Source organism: Oncorhynchus clarkii, chromosome 32 (genome assembly GCF_045791955.1).
Source record: "Oncorhynchus clarkii lewisi isolate Uvic-CL-2024 chromosome 32, UVic_Ocla_1.0, whole genome shotgun sequence".
In the NCBI taxonomy this organism is placed as follows: domain Eukaryota; kingdom Metazoa; phylum Chordata; class Actinopteri; order Salmoniformes; family Salmonidae; genus Oncorhynchus; species Oncorhynchus clarkii.
In genome coordinates, this window is record NC_092178.1 from 22,394,699 (window position 1) to 22,410,968 (window position 16,270).

At 42.4% G+C, this 16,270-nt stretch overlaps 1 protein-coding gene across 1 annotated transcript in view; it reads left to right on the top strand.

The window, feature by feature from the left end:
* The window catches only part of LOC139391862 (thrombospondin type-1 domain-containing protein 7A-like), a 184,233-nt gene that overhangs the window by 111,507 nt on the left and 56,456 nt on the right, over nt 1-16,270 (top strand). Inside the window, exons 12-20 of the mRNA XM_071139466.1 lie at nt 114-308; nt 1,075-1,341; nt 6,452-6,630; nt 7,326-7,331; nt 7,557-7,690; nt 7,919-8,072; nt 13,890-14,031; nt 14,270-14,385; nt 14,573-14,690. Coding sequence (XP_070995567.1) covers nt 114-308; nt 1,075-1,341; nt 6,452-6,630; nt 7,326-7,331; nt 7,557-7,690; nt 7,919-8,072; nt 13,890-14,031; nt 14,270-14,385; nt 14,573-14,690 — 1,311 coding nt within the window. The remainder of the gene's footprint in view (nt 1-113; nt 309-1,074; nt 1,342-6,451; nt 6,631-7,325; nt 7,332-7,556; nt 7,691-7,918; nt 8,073-13,889; nt 14,032-14,269; nt 14,386-14,572; nt 14,691-16,270) is intronic.

Below are 16,270 nucleotides of genomic sequence, written 5' to 3' on the forward strand. Positions count from 1 at the left end.
CACACCATCCCAACCTCCACCACCACATCATTCTCCTTTCTTTCTTTCTCTCTTTCTCTCTTTCTTTCTTTCTTTCTCTCTTTCTTTCTTTCTTTCTTTCTTTCTTTCTATAGCTGTCTCATGCCGGAAGCAAGACGGGGGTCAAGCGGACATGGGAGCATGTCTGAAGTTTGCCAGCTCCATGCCCTCTCTAACCCAGCCCTGCCAGCTCCCATGCCAGGACGACTGCCAGCTAACCACCTGGTCTAAGTTCTCTTCCTGTACACAGGACTGTGTGGGCGTCAAGACCCGCAAGAGGATGCTAGTGGGTGAGTAGACTGGAGTAGGTCGTATAAGTACAGTAAACTAACTAACTTAGTCCTCTTTGTCTCTGGAGGGACATAATGTGACTGGAGTCTGTATTTGGTCACAGCTTGCAAGTACAGTAGAAGTCATCTCTAAATACTGATACAGGCTCACATATTTGAGTTTCTTTCATCCCCTTAATGGTTAAGGTTAGTATGAGGGTTAGATCCTATTTCATCTGATCCTGTAGCTCTGAGCAGCTTTCTACCTAAAGAGACTTAAGTACTTGACATGACTTTGATGTTACGTTTCCAGAGCGAGTGAGACAATATCACTGCTTAGTCGGATGCCGGTGTCACAAATCTCATTTGTGACACTCCATGGTAAGTGCCCTCCATGGTATGCCTTGAGATCAGTGGAATGTATAGCCTACAGGATTATATAGGATAAGTCCATAGGACCCTGGGATTCTTCAGATTCTTCAGGATAAGCTCATATTGCTAGAAGTGACTCTTATCGAAACAAACAAATATTTTCACGTTGCGTTTTCACCTGGTCCAAGATAGTGGAGATAGAGTAAAAGATATATGATCATCTCTGTCCTTAATCTGGATCCAGGATACCGTCTTTTTAAAACGTTAATTTCAATTCTGGCCAGATCATTTGGCAGCCAATGCGGAATGACCTCATTCTGGGCTCTCACCAGTTCAAACGATGACCAGTCGGTATGTGCTGCATATCAGTTTTTATTGATTGCCTGTCCTCCCCTCCTCCCTTCACTCTTCTTAGGAAAGAGCAAAAAGCAAGACCAGTGTAAGAACACCCAGGTATACCCCCTCAGTGAGATCCAGTACTGCCCCTGTAACAAGTACAACGCCCAGCCCATGGGGAACTGGTCGGACTGCATCCTGCCTGAGGGTGGGCGTGTGGAGGGCCAGCCGGGCATGAAGGTCCAGGGGGACATCAAGGAGTGTGGCCAGGGCTACCGCTACCAGGCCATGGTGTGTTACGACCAGGACAACAGGCTGGTGGAGACGTCACGGTGCAACAGCCACGGTGAGTCCTAAACTTCTCACCAACATCCTATGATTGTTCATGTCTATAAGCAGTAAGTCACCTCGCTATGTATGATGATGCTATGTTGGTTAGTCTACCTTTGTCATGGTGCAACAGCTACGTTGAGTCAACCTCTACCATCACTGATTAACTCACTTAAAGTTGTATGCATTAAACATAGCCACTGTGATTCATACAAGGTGTCTGAATTTCCAATGAAAGGCATGCTCAGTGATATGACATCATCATACACAGTGGGCCACTTCCTGTTCCAGAAAACAACAATGATCAGTGTAGAGAAATACAAGACAATGCATTTGGAAATACTTTGGTTGTGGTCTTTGGAATTCTCATCAATTTGTTACAACCTCTTATTGAATACATTTAGAGAACATTGTTTCGTTGTTCTCTCCATCAAGAGAATAATTAGTCGATCATTTACATATGTGTTCTATTGATTCGGCTCCATTTGACCTAATTTGATGTCAGACTGTTAGTGCAGTTTCTCTCATCTCACTGTCCTTTTCAGCATCACTTGATTGTAAATTCAAAAGAGAACAAATCAATGTGGTAACGGAGAGGATGCAGGATGCAGTCGCTCCGCCCCCTAGCCCAAATCTGTCAGGGGAACATCAATCACATTTCAATCAATCTCATTTATTTATAAAGCCCTTTTTACACCAGCAGATGTCACAAAGTGCTTATACAGAAACCCAGCCTAAAACCCCAAACCGCAAGCGATGCAGACGTAGAACATCAGATCTGCTTTCTTCCCAAAGTGTTAGCATTCAGGGATACACAGCAGCATCGCCATCCAACCGATGCAGAGAAGAAATGTAGGAATCATAGTGCTGTCGTATCGTCCATGTTAACCCAAGGAAGACGCAGCGCTTTATCAAAGTGTTTGTTCTCTGTGTAAACCCATGCCTGTGAGTCATAGCTTCACTTGCAGTATGGGGCCTGTGGTGCGGTTGATGGTGTAGAACTGTGACGTCATGAGACGTCACAAGCGATTGCTATTGCTGTACTCTGGCAATTGCTATTGTATGTGTAGCTCTCCAACACCACTGTGCCTTAGACGTCACACTAAGATTCCGGTGCCTTTTTTCCCAGCTTAAGCAACCATAGGAGATCAGGGATGGTGCTATATCTATACACAAGTCACTGGTATTGTAGCTCTATTGCTCCAACACCAGAACCAACCTACCTGATTGGCTCCCACACGTGCTATGGAGTAAATTATAACATTTTTTATAATAATTTATTGTATTATCATTACAAACAAAAAAGGAAAATAAGTTATATTAAAAAACATTCAAATACATTAGAAGGTATATGGTTACCTACAGTGCCTTGCAAAAGTATTCATCCCCCTTGGTGTTTTTCCTATTTTGTTGCATTACAACCTGTAATTTAAATGGATTTTTATTTTGGATTTCATGTAATGGACATACACAAAATAGTCCAAATTGGTGAAGTGAAAAAAAAAATTAAAACGGAGAAGTGGTGCGTGCATATGTATTCACCCTCTTTGCTATGAAGCCCCTAAATAAGATCTGGTGCAACCAATTACCTTCAGAAGTCACATAATTAGTTAAATAAAGTCCACCTGTGTGCAATCTAAATGTCACATGATCTGTCACATGACCTCAGTAAATATACACCTGTTCTGAAAGTCCCCGAGTCTGCAACACCACTAAGCAAGGGGCACCACCAAGCAAGTGGCACCATGAAGATCAAGGAGCTCTCCAAACAGGTCAGGGACAAAGTTGTGGAGAAGTACAGATCAGGGTTGGGTTAAAAAAAGATCCAAAACTTATAACATTCCACGGAGCACTATTAAATCCATTATTAAAACATGGAAAGAATATGGTGCCACAACAAACCTGCCAAGAGAGGGCCACCCACCAAAACTCAGGCAAGGAGGGCATTAATCATAGAGGCAACAAAGAGACCAAAGATAACCCTGTAGGAGCTGCAGAGCCCCACAGTTAGAGATTGGAGTATCTGTCCAAAGGACCACTTTAAGCCATACACTCCACAGAGCTGGGCTTTATGGAAGAGTGGCCAGAAAAAAATAAGCAAACACGTTTGGTGTTCGCCCAAAGGCATGTGGGAGACTCCCCAAACATATGGAAGAAGGTACTCTGATCAGATGAGACTAAAATTTATCTTTTTGGCCCTCAAGGAAAGCACTACATCTGGCTCAAACCCAATACCTCTCATCACCCCGAGAACAATATCCCCATCCCCTGAAAGTTATGCAAGCTCATGTTTTTTTGTATTTTTTCTTGTTTGTTTCACAATAAAACATATTTTGCATCTTCATAGTGGTAGGCATGTTGTGTAAATCAAATGATACAACCCCCCCCCCCCCCCCCCCCCCCCCCCCCAAATATATATTTTAATTCCAGGTTGTAAGGCAACAAAATAGGAAAAATGCCAAAGGGGGTGAATACTTTCACAAGCCATTGTATACACTTTTCAAATCAATACGTTTTTCGGCCAACATTAGCATCTTGCCAACTTTTTTCCACCTTTTTCTATATCTGAAAGGGGTTGCCGACATCAAAGCCTAAACTTTTATTTACGCGATCTGACCTAGTCATGATCAGAAACATTTAGCATGCAGTAATTTAGCCAATCAAGTGTAGGCCTGTTATTTTGCTCGATGGCGAGACTCGCATGCTTTTAAAAGTAAAGATTGCTGTTATTTACTATTGGAATCATGAATTTATTGATTTAACCCTTATTTTACCATGTAAGTTGACTGAAAGCACATTTTAATTTACAGGAACGACCTAGGGAATAGTTACAAGGGAGGGGAAGGTAAATGAATGAGCCAATTGGAAGCTGGGGATGATTAGGTGGCCATGATCACATGAGGGCCAGATTGGTAATTTAGCCAGGACACCGGGGTTAACACCCCTACTCTTATGATAAGTGCCATGGGAGTCAGGACACCTTTTTACCGTTCTATCCAAAGACGGTACCCAATAACTGAGGAAAATAATACCTCCTACTGGCCCTCCAACAATGCTCCCAGCAGCATCTGGTCTCCCATCCAGGGACTAACCAGGACTGACCCTGCTTAGCTTCAGTAGCAAGCCAGCGGTGGGATGCAGGGTGGTATACTTTCAATGTAAGACCCTATGCCTGCTCTGTAACAAAGTGAATTTATAGAGATAAAACATGGATCAAAAAATCATGGGCTTGCCTTGGGCTCTGTTTCAAAATATCACTTTTTTAAATGACAGCTGTTCCACATGTTGCCATGGCGTAAATTGTGTGGGAAATTTTGGAGGGGTATTTATTCTGTTATATTTCATTATATTTTTATATTCCTGCTATAAAATATATGCGTGTTGACTGTAATCATGATAGCCTAAGCGTGTCTTGTCTGTTTAATAAACAAAATAACTATTGAGTTTAAACTCAAAATATGCCATTCTTTTATTTTATTAGTCGTATGTTTCTTAGGACCTGCCTACAAACTATTAATAGTGGATTTGTTTGTGATGTGTATATTTAATGGATTGCCGGCATGCTCACTGGAGATATAAAAGGCTTACCCCAGCAAGAACGTGGTAAAAAATGGGACTGTATGAATTGGGTTCTAAAAAACATTGCCTGTTTTCTTTTACAGACAACATACCATACAGTCTGTCTGTAAACGGTACTATAGTGACAATTTGATTCCCTGCTTTACGTGGGCTTGGCAGGATGGTTCCATGTTAAAACAGAAAACGAGGATGGCTGGAAAGGTTGACAGTGAGTGATCAACGGGTGTGTTCTGGCTTGATGGCCGGGTATTAGTGTGAGTGAGATAGCAGGTTCTGAGAAGCAGTGACCAACAGGCAGACTCTTATTGCCAGTGGCATGACAGTAGTGAGGCGACCACTAATATAATATTGAGAGATTGTCTGTCTTACAGTAGCTTCTCTGCTACAGTATACTGTTGGAAAAAATGGTGCTGTATAGAACCGAAAGGGTTCAATAGCTTGTTTCAAAATGGCTCTATATAGAACCACAAAAAAACTCAACAAAATATGCAGTGTACCTGTAGTAGTGTTACTGTATCATAAGAGTGTCTCTAACTTACACAGGTCAGTTCCTCAGGAATGGGATTGATTTGATTTGTCTTTTCATTTTGGTTAACTAGTTGTTTCCAAATTGTTGTTTTTGTGGGTCTTTTGGGAATAGTAACCAGGTGACTTCCTTAAAATGTAGAGGAAAAAGCCCAAATACAACTGGATTAGGGGATAATCAATTTGGGCAACAAAAAATATCCCTCTAATAACGCTGTTAGTCTTTGTTTTTTTTTAAATGTCCTAGAGGGAAAATAGACAACACTGTGTTTGTTCTTCTGATCTTATCTACTTCAGCAAGTTCACAAACATACATTTACTAGATGTAAAATAGTCTAAGAACAAAAGAATGCACTCTAAAATTCCTAATTCGCAGTATGTTAATGTATTTCCACTGCTGAGGATCCACGCAGGTTCCTGTGTTTTGAGTCACAACTTGTGACCTTGCTCCAGTAGCAGTAGTAATAACACTCAAAACAGCTAAGACCTCTGACCTCCCTGCTCTTTCAGTGGACACATGAGGCTCAGTAATCCACCCTTGCCCAGATAAAAAGAAACAACAAGCCGAGAGAGAAGCACTCCTGCCAAAACTCCCAAAATCATGACCTCTCTCTCTCTCTCCCGTCCTCCATCTCTCTCTCTCCCTCCATTTCTCTCTCTCTCTCTCTCTTTCTCTTGCTCTCTCTGCCTCAGTTTCTTTCTCTCTCACTTGCTCTCTCACTTGTTCTTTCTCTCTCCCTCTCTCTGACTCACTTGCCCAGAAAAACAACAGTCTTCTAAATCGCACAACAGGCTGCTGCCCTCTTGTTCCATTGCATTTGCCAAGCTACAGTAAACAGTGTAATAATGCTGTTTGTTGCACAGCGCTGCCATCTCAGTTCTTTATAATCCTCTCTGTAGCTTTTCATCCGTATCAATAGGAATGTTGGATTTAGCTTGCTGCATCAACAGCTGTGTAAACTGATACAGATACTGCCAGATGATGAAACTATACTGAAGCCTAGTTGTCTCTGTGGTTCCAGGGTATATTGAGGAGGCTTGCATCATCCCCTGTCCGTCTGACTGCAAGCTCAGTGAGTGGTCAAACTGGTCACGATGCAGCAAGTCCTGCGGCAGTGGGGTCAAAGTGCGTTCCAAATGGCTGAGGGAGAAGCCTTACAACGGTGGTCGACCGTGCCCCAAACTGGACCATGTCAACCAGGTGAGTGGGGGACATTCATCACTCTTGGCCCTGTCTAGAGACAACCACTAGCCCTTACCCCAAAGACATTTGTAGAGATCTGAGAGGATTGGCCAGATTTTTTCCATATTGCTTAAATTGATAAACTCTACTCAGATCTCCACAACTTAGTGTCTAGTCTCTTGGGGGTAGAGGATAACGGATAAGGGTTGTTTCTGGGCAAGACTAGAACATGGTAGAGGGTAGAGGTATCTGGCTTGTTTTAATGTTTAAATAAAATACTTTGATTATGATTTAATGCATTAGATTAAAGGAACCATAACAGTGTTAATTTTTTAATGAAGCCAGAGTGGACATCTTTCAGTGTTTCATTCATTAGCTGAGTTAGGGCTTGTACACATTTACATTTTAGTAATTTAGCTTACAGGAGCATTGAAGGTTAAGTGCCTTGCTCAAGAGCACATCGGCAGATTTATGCACATTGTCAGCTTAGGACTTCGAACCAGATACCTTTCAGTTACTGGCCCAACACTCTAACTGCTAGGCTACCTGTAAGATTAAGGAAGGGGAAGGAACTGTGAACTCTATGCTCCTACAGAGAAACAAGGGAACATGGTGTACTGCATTCTAATAATCCTATATTTAAACACTCACTGTCTGTTTCCCCGCTATTCTTTTCTTCTTTTCCTTGGTGTATGAACTGACCCCATCCACAGGCTCAGGTGAGTGACTTGTCACTGCCTTTTATAGTGTTTTTGTACAGATCAATGTATTTCTTCTTTCCATGGGATGGATAATAGTGTGGGAGTAAATGTAATGAATGAGTTTTGCACTAGCACAAACCTGCTCTATACTATTTCATCATGTGTTAAAATACATGCATTTTTGCTATGGGATGGATGGTGGTGTGACCGTGGGTGGCTAACTGTGTAGTGGTCTCTCACAAGGTGTATGAGGTGGTGCCCTGTCTCAGTGACTGTGGTCAGTATGTGTGGGTGGCTGAACCCTGGAGTGTCTGGAAGGTCAGCAACGTGGACCTGAAGGAGAACTGTGGAGAAGGAGTGCAGACCAGAAAGGTCAGGTACGGACGATCAGCTCTTATAGGTACAACAGCCTATTTGACTTATTCATTTCAGCTCCTAGTGGACTGAAGGACCGCGAGAGTCTCTCCAACTAACCCTGTTCTGTGACGTTTTCTTAGCTTCATTCATTCAAGGTGATTCCTGCCTTCATCTCGCCTTCATCTCCTCTATAAAAACCAATGATAATTGTATCAGTATTGCTAACCTATCGTCCCCCCTCTGTCCAGGTGTATGCAGAACACTATCAATGGGCCGTCGGACCCTGTGGAGGATTACCTGTGTGACCCAGAGGAGATGCCTCTAGGGGCCAGAGACCGCCAGTTGCCCTGCCCTGAGGACTGTGTCCTGTCTGACTGGGGGGCCTGGAGCAGCTGCTCACTGGTATGGACAGATGCTGACAACCTTGTTGTTTTAGCACCTATTTTATCCCTTTGCAATATTTCTGATATTTTGTGTTTTCTGGGTTTGGTTAGGAGCAAAGTAAAGTCCATTTCAGTAGGTGGACCAGTGCAAGACTATTCTAATCTGTTATATTCTGAGGCTGTGGTGCTGAATACACTCAAAACAAGCGTAGACTGCTTAAAGGGTGAACTATTACCTGAAATACCTGTTGTGCTACTCACCGTGGATCTCTGTCTCACACCTTAACATATAATAACTGCCCAATCATGCCAAGTCTCCCCTTTCTATTTAACCTGTTTCGGCCATATTCCCATGTTCAGAAATGTAATTCACAGCAGAGCTCTTGTCAGCAACTTTCACTTTGGGTTTGCACCAATTTACAGTTTTTTACATTCGCCAGGACCTATTTCTCAATACCTAGTTCAATTCTTCAAATCTCTTCACACAGTTCTCCTAACCAACTTTAAGCTTGGCACAGCATTTCACATCTAAAATGCACTAAAACTACCAAAACACTTCATACATGTCTCAAATCAACACATTTTTCCATAACACAAGCAAAGGTTGTTACCCAACAAGCAAACTTTGTCACTCATAAAAAAATTATCTAAAAAACACTAACAACAGGTAGCATTACACAATGTTTTCTTTTGTAAAATGTCTTTACAAAACAAGAATGACACCTCTCTACTGTTTAGAATACACTGCAGTATATATTACAGGAAGTCATTTGTATATACACCATCTACCGACACAGATACAGTAGCAATGCTAGTCAACTATGTCTTCTGCATTTGGCCGCAGGTTCTCATCCACACCATCTTACGTCATCTTGGGCAATACACCTGGGAAATAATATTTTGGCATGCCTGGTCCATCCCTGGCAATCTTCTGCAGATACAGTGCCTTGCGAAAGTATTCGGCCCCCTTGAACTTTGCGACCTTTTGCCATATTTCAGGCTTCAAACATAAAGATATAAAACTGTATTTTTTTGTGAAGAATCAACAACAAGTGGGACACAATCATGAAGTGGAACGACATTTATTGGATATTTCAAACTTTTTTAACAAATCAAAAACTGAAGCATTGGGCGTGCAAAATTATTCAGCCCCCTTAAGTTAATACTTTGTAGCGTCACCTTTTGCTGCGATTACAGCTGTAAGTCGCTTGGGGTATGTCTCTATCAGTTTTGCACATCGAGAGACTGACACTTTTTCCCATTCCTCCTTGCAAAACAGCTCGAGCTCAGTGAGGTTGGATGGAGAGCATTTGTGAACAGCAGTTTTCAGTTCTTTCCACAGATTCTCGATTGGATTCAGGTCTGGACTTTGACTTGGCCATTCTAACATCTGGATATGTTTATTTTTGAACCATTCCATTGTAGATTTTGCTTTATGTTTTGGATCATTGTCTTGTTGGAAGACAAATCTCCGTCCCAGTCTCAGGTCTTTTGCAGACTCCATCAGGTTTTCTTCCAGAATGGTCCTGTATTTGGCTCCATCCATCTTCCCATCAATTTTAACCATCTTCCCTGTCCCTGCTGAAGAAAAGCAGGCCCAAACCATGATGCTGCCACCACCATGTTTGACAGTGGGGATGGTGTGTTCAGCTGTGTTGCTTTTACACCAAACATAACGTTTTGCATTGTTGCCAAAAAGTTCAATTTTGGTTTCATCTGACCAGAGCACCTTCTTCAACATGTTTGGTGTGTCTCCCAGGTGGCTTGTGGCAAACTTTAAACAACACTTTTTATGGATATCTTTAAGAAATGGCTTTCTTCTTGCCACTCTTCCATAAAGGCCAGATTTGTGCAATATACGACTGATTGTTGTCCTATGGACAGAGTCTCCCACCTCAGCTGTAGATCTCTGCAGTTCATCCAGAGTGATCATGGGCCTCTTGGCTGCATCTCTGATCCGTCTTCTCCTTGTATGAGGTGAAAGTTTAGAGGGACGGCCAGGTCTTGGTAGATTTGCAGTGGTCTCATACTCCTTCCATTTCAATATTATCGCTTGCACAGTGCTCCTTGGGATGTTTAAAGCTTAGGAAATCTTTTTGTATCCAAATCCGGCTTTAAACTTCTTCACAACAGTATCTCGGACCTGCCTGGTGTGTTCCTTGTTCTTCATGATGCTCTCTGCACTTTTAACGGACCTCTGAGACTATCACAGTGCAGGTGCATTTATACGGAGACTTGATTATACACAGGTGGATTGTATTTATCATCATTAGTCATTTAGGTCAACATTGGATCATTCAGAGATCCTCACTGAACTTCTGGAGAGAGTTTGCTGCACTGAAAGTAAAGGGGCTAAATAATTTTGCACGCCCAATTTTTCAGTTTTTGATTTGTTAAAAAAGTTTGAAATATCCAATAAATGTCGTTCCACTTCATGATTGTGTCCCACTTGTTGTTGATTCTTCACAAAAAAATACAGTTTTATATCTTTATGTTTGAAGCCTGAAATGTGGCAAAAGGTCGCAAAGTTCAAGGGGGCCGAATACTTTCGCAAGGCACTGTATGTCCAGGCATCCAGCATTCATTGCGTCCAGGAGGGACATTTTATTATGTGGATGGTTGTCATGAACCTTCCACCTCCATAAGGAAAATAATTTCTCTATGGGGTTGAGGAATGGAGAGTAAGGTGGGAGGAGAAGTGACATCATCCTGGGATGGGCTGCAAATCACTCTGTGACTGCATGGGAATGGTGAAATGCCACACTGTCCCATATAATTACAAACGTTGGCCGATTTCGCCTCACTGCGACCCTTTCCTCACCTGGCACAACCCTTCCATAGAGGTCATCCAGGAATGAAATGAGACGCTCTGTGTTGTATGGCCCCAATTAGTGGTTTGTGTAACAGCCATCCATCAGAGGATATTGCTGCACACATTGTGATGTTGGCACCCCTCTGGCCCGGGACATCCACTGTGGCTCTTTTCCTAATCGCATTCCTTCCTCACCGCTGTGTTTTGGCCAACTTGAAACTAGCCTCATCCACAAAGATGAATATGTGGGGCGTTTGCTTGGCTTCAATCTCCATGACTCTCTAAAATAAATCCACAAGGCAACATAAGAGTTAGGCTATTACGGTTGTTTACATTATGCCTAAAAACATGCCATGGTGTGCCTCTGCTCTGTTCGGTTTTGTTCAAAACCAGTTCTGTATTTTATAGTCATCTTACCTGGACATATTGGTTCCTGAGTTGCTTGACTCGTTCAGAGTTCCTCTCAAAGGGGACAGTGTACAACTGCTTCATCCTGACTTGATGTTGTTTCAGGACTCTAGAAATAGTTGTTATGCTTACATTGTGAATATTTCCAAATGTAATGTTGTCTGCCAACGCTCTGTTACGAATCTCTTTGAGTTTTATGCCATTGTTTCTGATGACCATATCAACGATTGCAGTGAAAATCCTACCTCTCCCACCTGTGGGAGTTAACCGTTGGGTCCTAAGCAGAAATACAAAAACAACTACACATACGTGGGTTTGGAGGCTTTGCTGAATTTACTTCTGTAATGTGCAGTTAAGTCAGATGCCCTTGCAGAATGCACATCTTACCTATTGTTTTGCCGGAAAGATTTGCAGATTTGGCTGCACTCTCAGACCAGCCTCTCTCATTGATAGACCATGATTTATTACATGATCACTTATAGTAGCCATAATCTCATCTGAGACTACAGCTCTTGATCTTCCTCTCAGTCTTCTTCCACCACGCATACGTACTCCCCCCCCCCCCTCCCAGCCACTCTTCTTCCACTGTTAACCACTTCTCTATCTCTGTCTGGGTCCATGTTAAAATTACAGTACAGCATTATTCCTAAAATATCCCCTTTTGTATAGATGGTAATGAAATTGAAAGACTAACACCTGGGTAGGTGTTCAACTACAATGGGAATCAGCTGTGGTTGGTCTAATTGTTTTGATAGTATTTCATTTTTTAGATTTGGAGTATATTTTAATAAGGTATTTCTGTATAAATGCAGTCAATTTTGTGTTATGTTAGGTTTTGAACTTACGTTTAACAGTTTTGAAAAGATGGTTGTGTCTGAGTGAGAAAAGAACTCATGAAATTTGAAAGATGTAGTCATTGAATGCATTTTGTGCCAAAGCAATGAAAAATGAACCACAGTTTAGCCCACATAGACTGCTGTTGTGCTCACTGTGTGAAGAGTTTTGAAAAAGGGACCTAAGTATTGAGCAATGGGTCCTAGCGATTGTAACAACAACAAAAAAAACTGTAAAAGATGGCCATTTGGTACATGTGATTCCCCTGTTGGGTACTCACCAGTTTAGAATGATGTCATTGGTAAGTGTGATTCTCCTGTTGAGTTCTCACCAGTTTAGAATGATGTCATTGGTAAGTGTGATTCCCCTGTTGGGTTCTCACCAGTTTAGAATGATGTCATTGGTAAGTGTGATTCTCCTGTTGGACTCTCACCAGTTTAGAATGATGTCATTGGTAAGTGTGATTCTCCAGTTGGGCTCTCACCAGTTTAGAATGATGTCATTTGATAAGTGTGATTCTCCTGTTGGGCTCTCACCAGTTTAGAATGATGTCATTGGTAAGTGTGATTCTCCTGTTGGGCTCTCACCAGTTTAGAAGGATGTCATTTGATAAGTGTGATTCTCCTGTTGGGCTCTCACCAGTTTAGAATGATGTCATTGGTAAGTGTGATTCTCCTGTTGGGCTCTCACCAGTTTAGAATGATGTCATTTGATAAGTGTGATTCTCCTGTTGGGCTCTCACCAGTTTAGAATGATGTCATTTGGTAAGTGTGATTCTCCAGCAAGGCTCTTACTCATTTAGGTGATGTCCATTTGGCATGTGTTATGTTCTTACTGGGCTCTCACCAATTTAGTGTGGTGCTCCGGCAAGGCTTGCACCAATTTAAGTGCTGGCTATTCAGTATGTGTTATTATCTGGTGGGAGAATAGCTAGGATTTTTCCTTTGAAATGAATGAACGAGAGAGGGTGGATGACTTTCAGCAGGGAAGATGATCTCATGCAGCTCTAAATAGCATGCTGTGACCAAGGTATTATTGGAATATCTCTGGTGGAAGGGGGGACCTGTGTGTGTGTGTATATCTGTGTGTGTGTGCGCGTGTGCGTGTGTGGGAGCGTGTGTTTATGGGAGAGTGCTGTGGAAATGTGTGTCTGTGAAACGTGCATGAAAGTGTGAGCGTGTGTGTGTGTGTGTGTGTGTGTGTGTGTGTGTGTGTGTGTGTGTGTGTGTGTGTGTGTGTGTGTGTGTGTGTGTGTGTGTGTGTGTGTGTGTGTGTGTGTGTGTGTGTGTGTGTGTGTGTGTGTGTGTGTGTGTGTGTGTGCCCGTGGTGAACCTCTAGTGGGAAGAGGGGTCAACCGTGTCATGTGCCCTGCCATTGCCCTTCCCAGGTTAATGATCATGGATATGGAATATGTGGCTGTATAAGCAGGTGAAGACAGCACTCCAAATAGAAATGGTCTGAAAACACCTGAATAGACCAATTTATCTTGTAGGGTTTGGTTGGGGAAAATAGACAGAGGTGGAAATAGACAGAGGGTAATGTAGGGGAAAATATATATTCATGGAAAACCTTTTTCAATTTGCTGGTCGGAAAGTGGTAAATTCACTTTTACAGGGTTTCATATTTGGTTCGCATCAAACGTCAAACTGAAAGCGGATTTCCTGACTTGCTTTAGGTCTAGGCCAGGTTATTGTAAAATCATTTTGTGACTACGACTGATGTAGAAAGGGCTTCTTAAATGAATCTGTTTGATTAATTGATTGACTTCTTCTCTGATTTAAGCCATGCAACAAAATCAGCACTCGGGATAGGACAGCATACCCCGTTCGTCAACCTGGAGAGGGAAAGCTGTGCCCCAACACCACAGAGACCGAGCCCTGCAGCCTCAACAGTAACTGCTATCACTACTCCTATAACATCACCGGTAAGGCAAATGTCAGCCTGGATTACTGCATGCGATGGATGGTACCAGAGACGCATATCAATATGGAAATATATGGCTCTGGATGGTAAATACAGTATTGAATGTGATCTTACATCAAGTATATTTAGACCGCATGGCATTTGATATGAATTAAGTGCACTCCAGAGGAAAAGGGGTTGGGAGGTAGGCAGTCTCCTTTTCACCTCACGTTTCTTATTCTATTTTGTTTTTTACGCAGATTGGAGCACCTGTCAGCTGAGTGAGAGAGCTGTGTGTGGTAGTGGCATGAAGACACGCATGCTGGACTGTGTACGAAGCGACGGCAAGTCTGTCGACCTCAAGTTCTGTGAAGAGGTCTGTGTTCTTCTCTTTCCATTCCAAAGTTCATTGGTGATTAATGAGAGCGATTCTTCTGTCGTCAGAGTCCAGACAGGGCTCTGACAGGGTTGCCTGGGCGACTTGGAAACAGCGAAGAAGAAGAATCATTCTCCACAAATGGCCAAATAAAGTACTTTTCTTTTTGTTTTCTTGTCTCTTTCAGCTGGGGCTGGACAGGAAGTGGCAGATGAACGCTTCCTGTGTTGTGGAGTGTCCCATCAACTGCCAGCTATCTGATTGGTCACCCTGGTCCGAGTGCACACAAACCTGTGGACTAGCAGGTACGTCACAATATGATTCCGTGTTAAAATGCTGGGAATGCGTTCAAGGCTAATCACATCAAATTCTGAAGGCGTAGCCATAAATCAAAGAAATAACAGAGAACTTATTAAGTGGTCCATTCACCTGTCTATTTCACCTATCAATTTTATATTGATCCGTGGATAGTGGGTAGTCTGTGACTAGAAGTCATTTGACTAATTATCCATCCATCCACATGAACTGGGTGGTTCGAGCCCTGAATGCTGATTGGCTGAACGTCATGGTATATCAGACCATATACCAAGGGTATGACAAAGCATTTTTTGACTGCACTAATTACGTTGGTGACCAGTTTATAATAGCAATAAGACACCTTAGAGTTTTGGAGTTGGAAGTTTACATACACTTAGGTTGGAGACATTAAAACTCATTTTTCAACCACTCCACACATTTCTTGTTAACAAACTATAGTTTTGGCAAGTCAGTTAGGACATCTACTTCATGCATGACTCAAGTAATTTTTACAACAATTGTCTACAGACAGATAATTCACTGTATCACAATTCCAGTGGGTCAGAAGTTTGCATACACTAAGTTGACTGTGCTTTTAAAACAGCTTGGAAAATTCCAGAAAATTATGTCATGGCTTTAGAAGCTTCTGATAGGCTAATTGACATAATTTGAGTCAATTGGAGGTGTACCTGTGGATGTATTTCAAGACCTACCTTTAAACTCAGTGCCTCTTTGCTTGACCTTATGGGAAAATTAAAAGAAATCAGTCAAGACCTCAGTAAAAAGATTGTAGACCTCCACAAGTCTGGTTCATCATTGGGAGCAAATTCCAAACGCATGAAGGTACCACATGCATCTGTACAAACAATAGTACACAAGTATAAACACCATGGGACCATGCAGCTGTCATAACACTCAGGAAGGAGACGCGTTCTGTCTCCTAGGGATAAACGTACTTTGGTGCGAAAAGTGCAAATCACGGTTTGCAACTGCACATGGGGACAAAGATCATACTTTTGGAGAAATGTCCTTTGGTCTGATGAAACAAAAATAGAACTGTGTTGCCATAATGACCATCGTTATGTATGGAGGAAAAAGGGGGAGGCTTGCAAGCCGAAGAACACCATCCCAACCGTGAAGCACGGGGGTGGCAGCATCATGTTGTGTGGGTGCTTTGCTGCAGGAGGGACTGATGCACTTCACAAAATAGATGGCATCATGAGGCTGGATAATTATGTGGATATATTGAAGTAACATCTCAGTCAGGAAGTTAAAGCTTGGTCGCAAATGGGTCTTCCAAATGGACAATTACCCCAAGCATGCTTCCAAAGTTGTGGCAAAATGGCTTAAGGACAACAAAGTCAAGGTATTGGAGTGGCCATCACAAAGCCCTGACCTCAATCCCATAGAAAATGTGTGGGCAGAACTGAAAAAGTGTGTGCTAGCAAGGAGGCCTACTAACCTAACTCAGTTACACCAACTCTTCCAGGAGGAATGGGGCAGAATTCACCCAACTTATTGTGGGAAGCTTGTGGAAGGCTACCTGAAACATTTGACCCAAGTTAAACAATTTAAAGGCAATGCTACC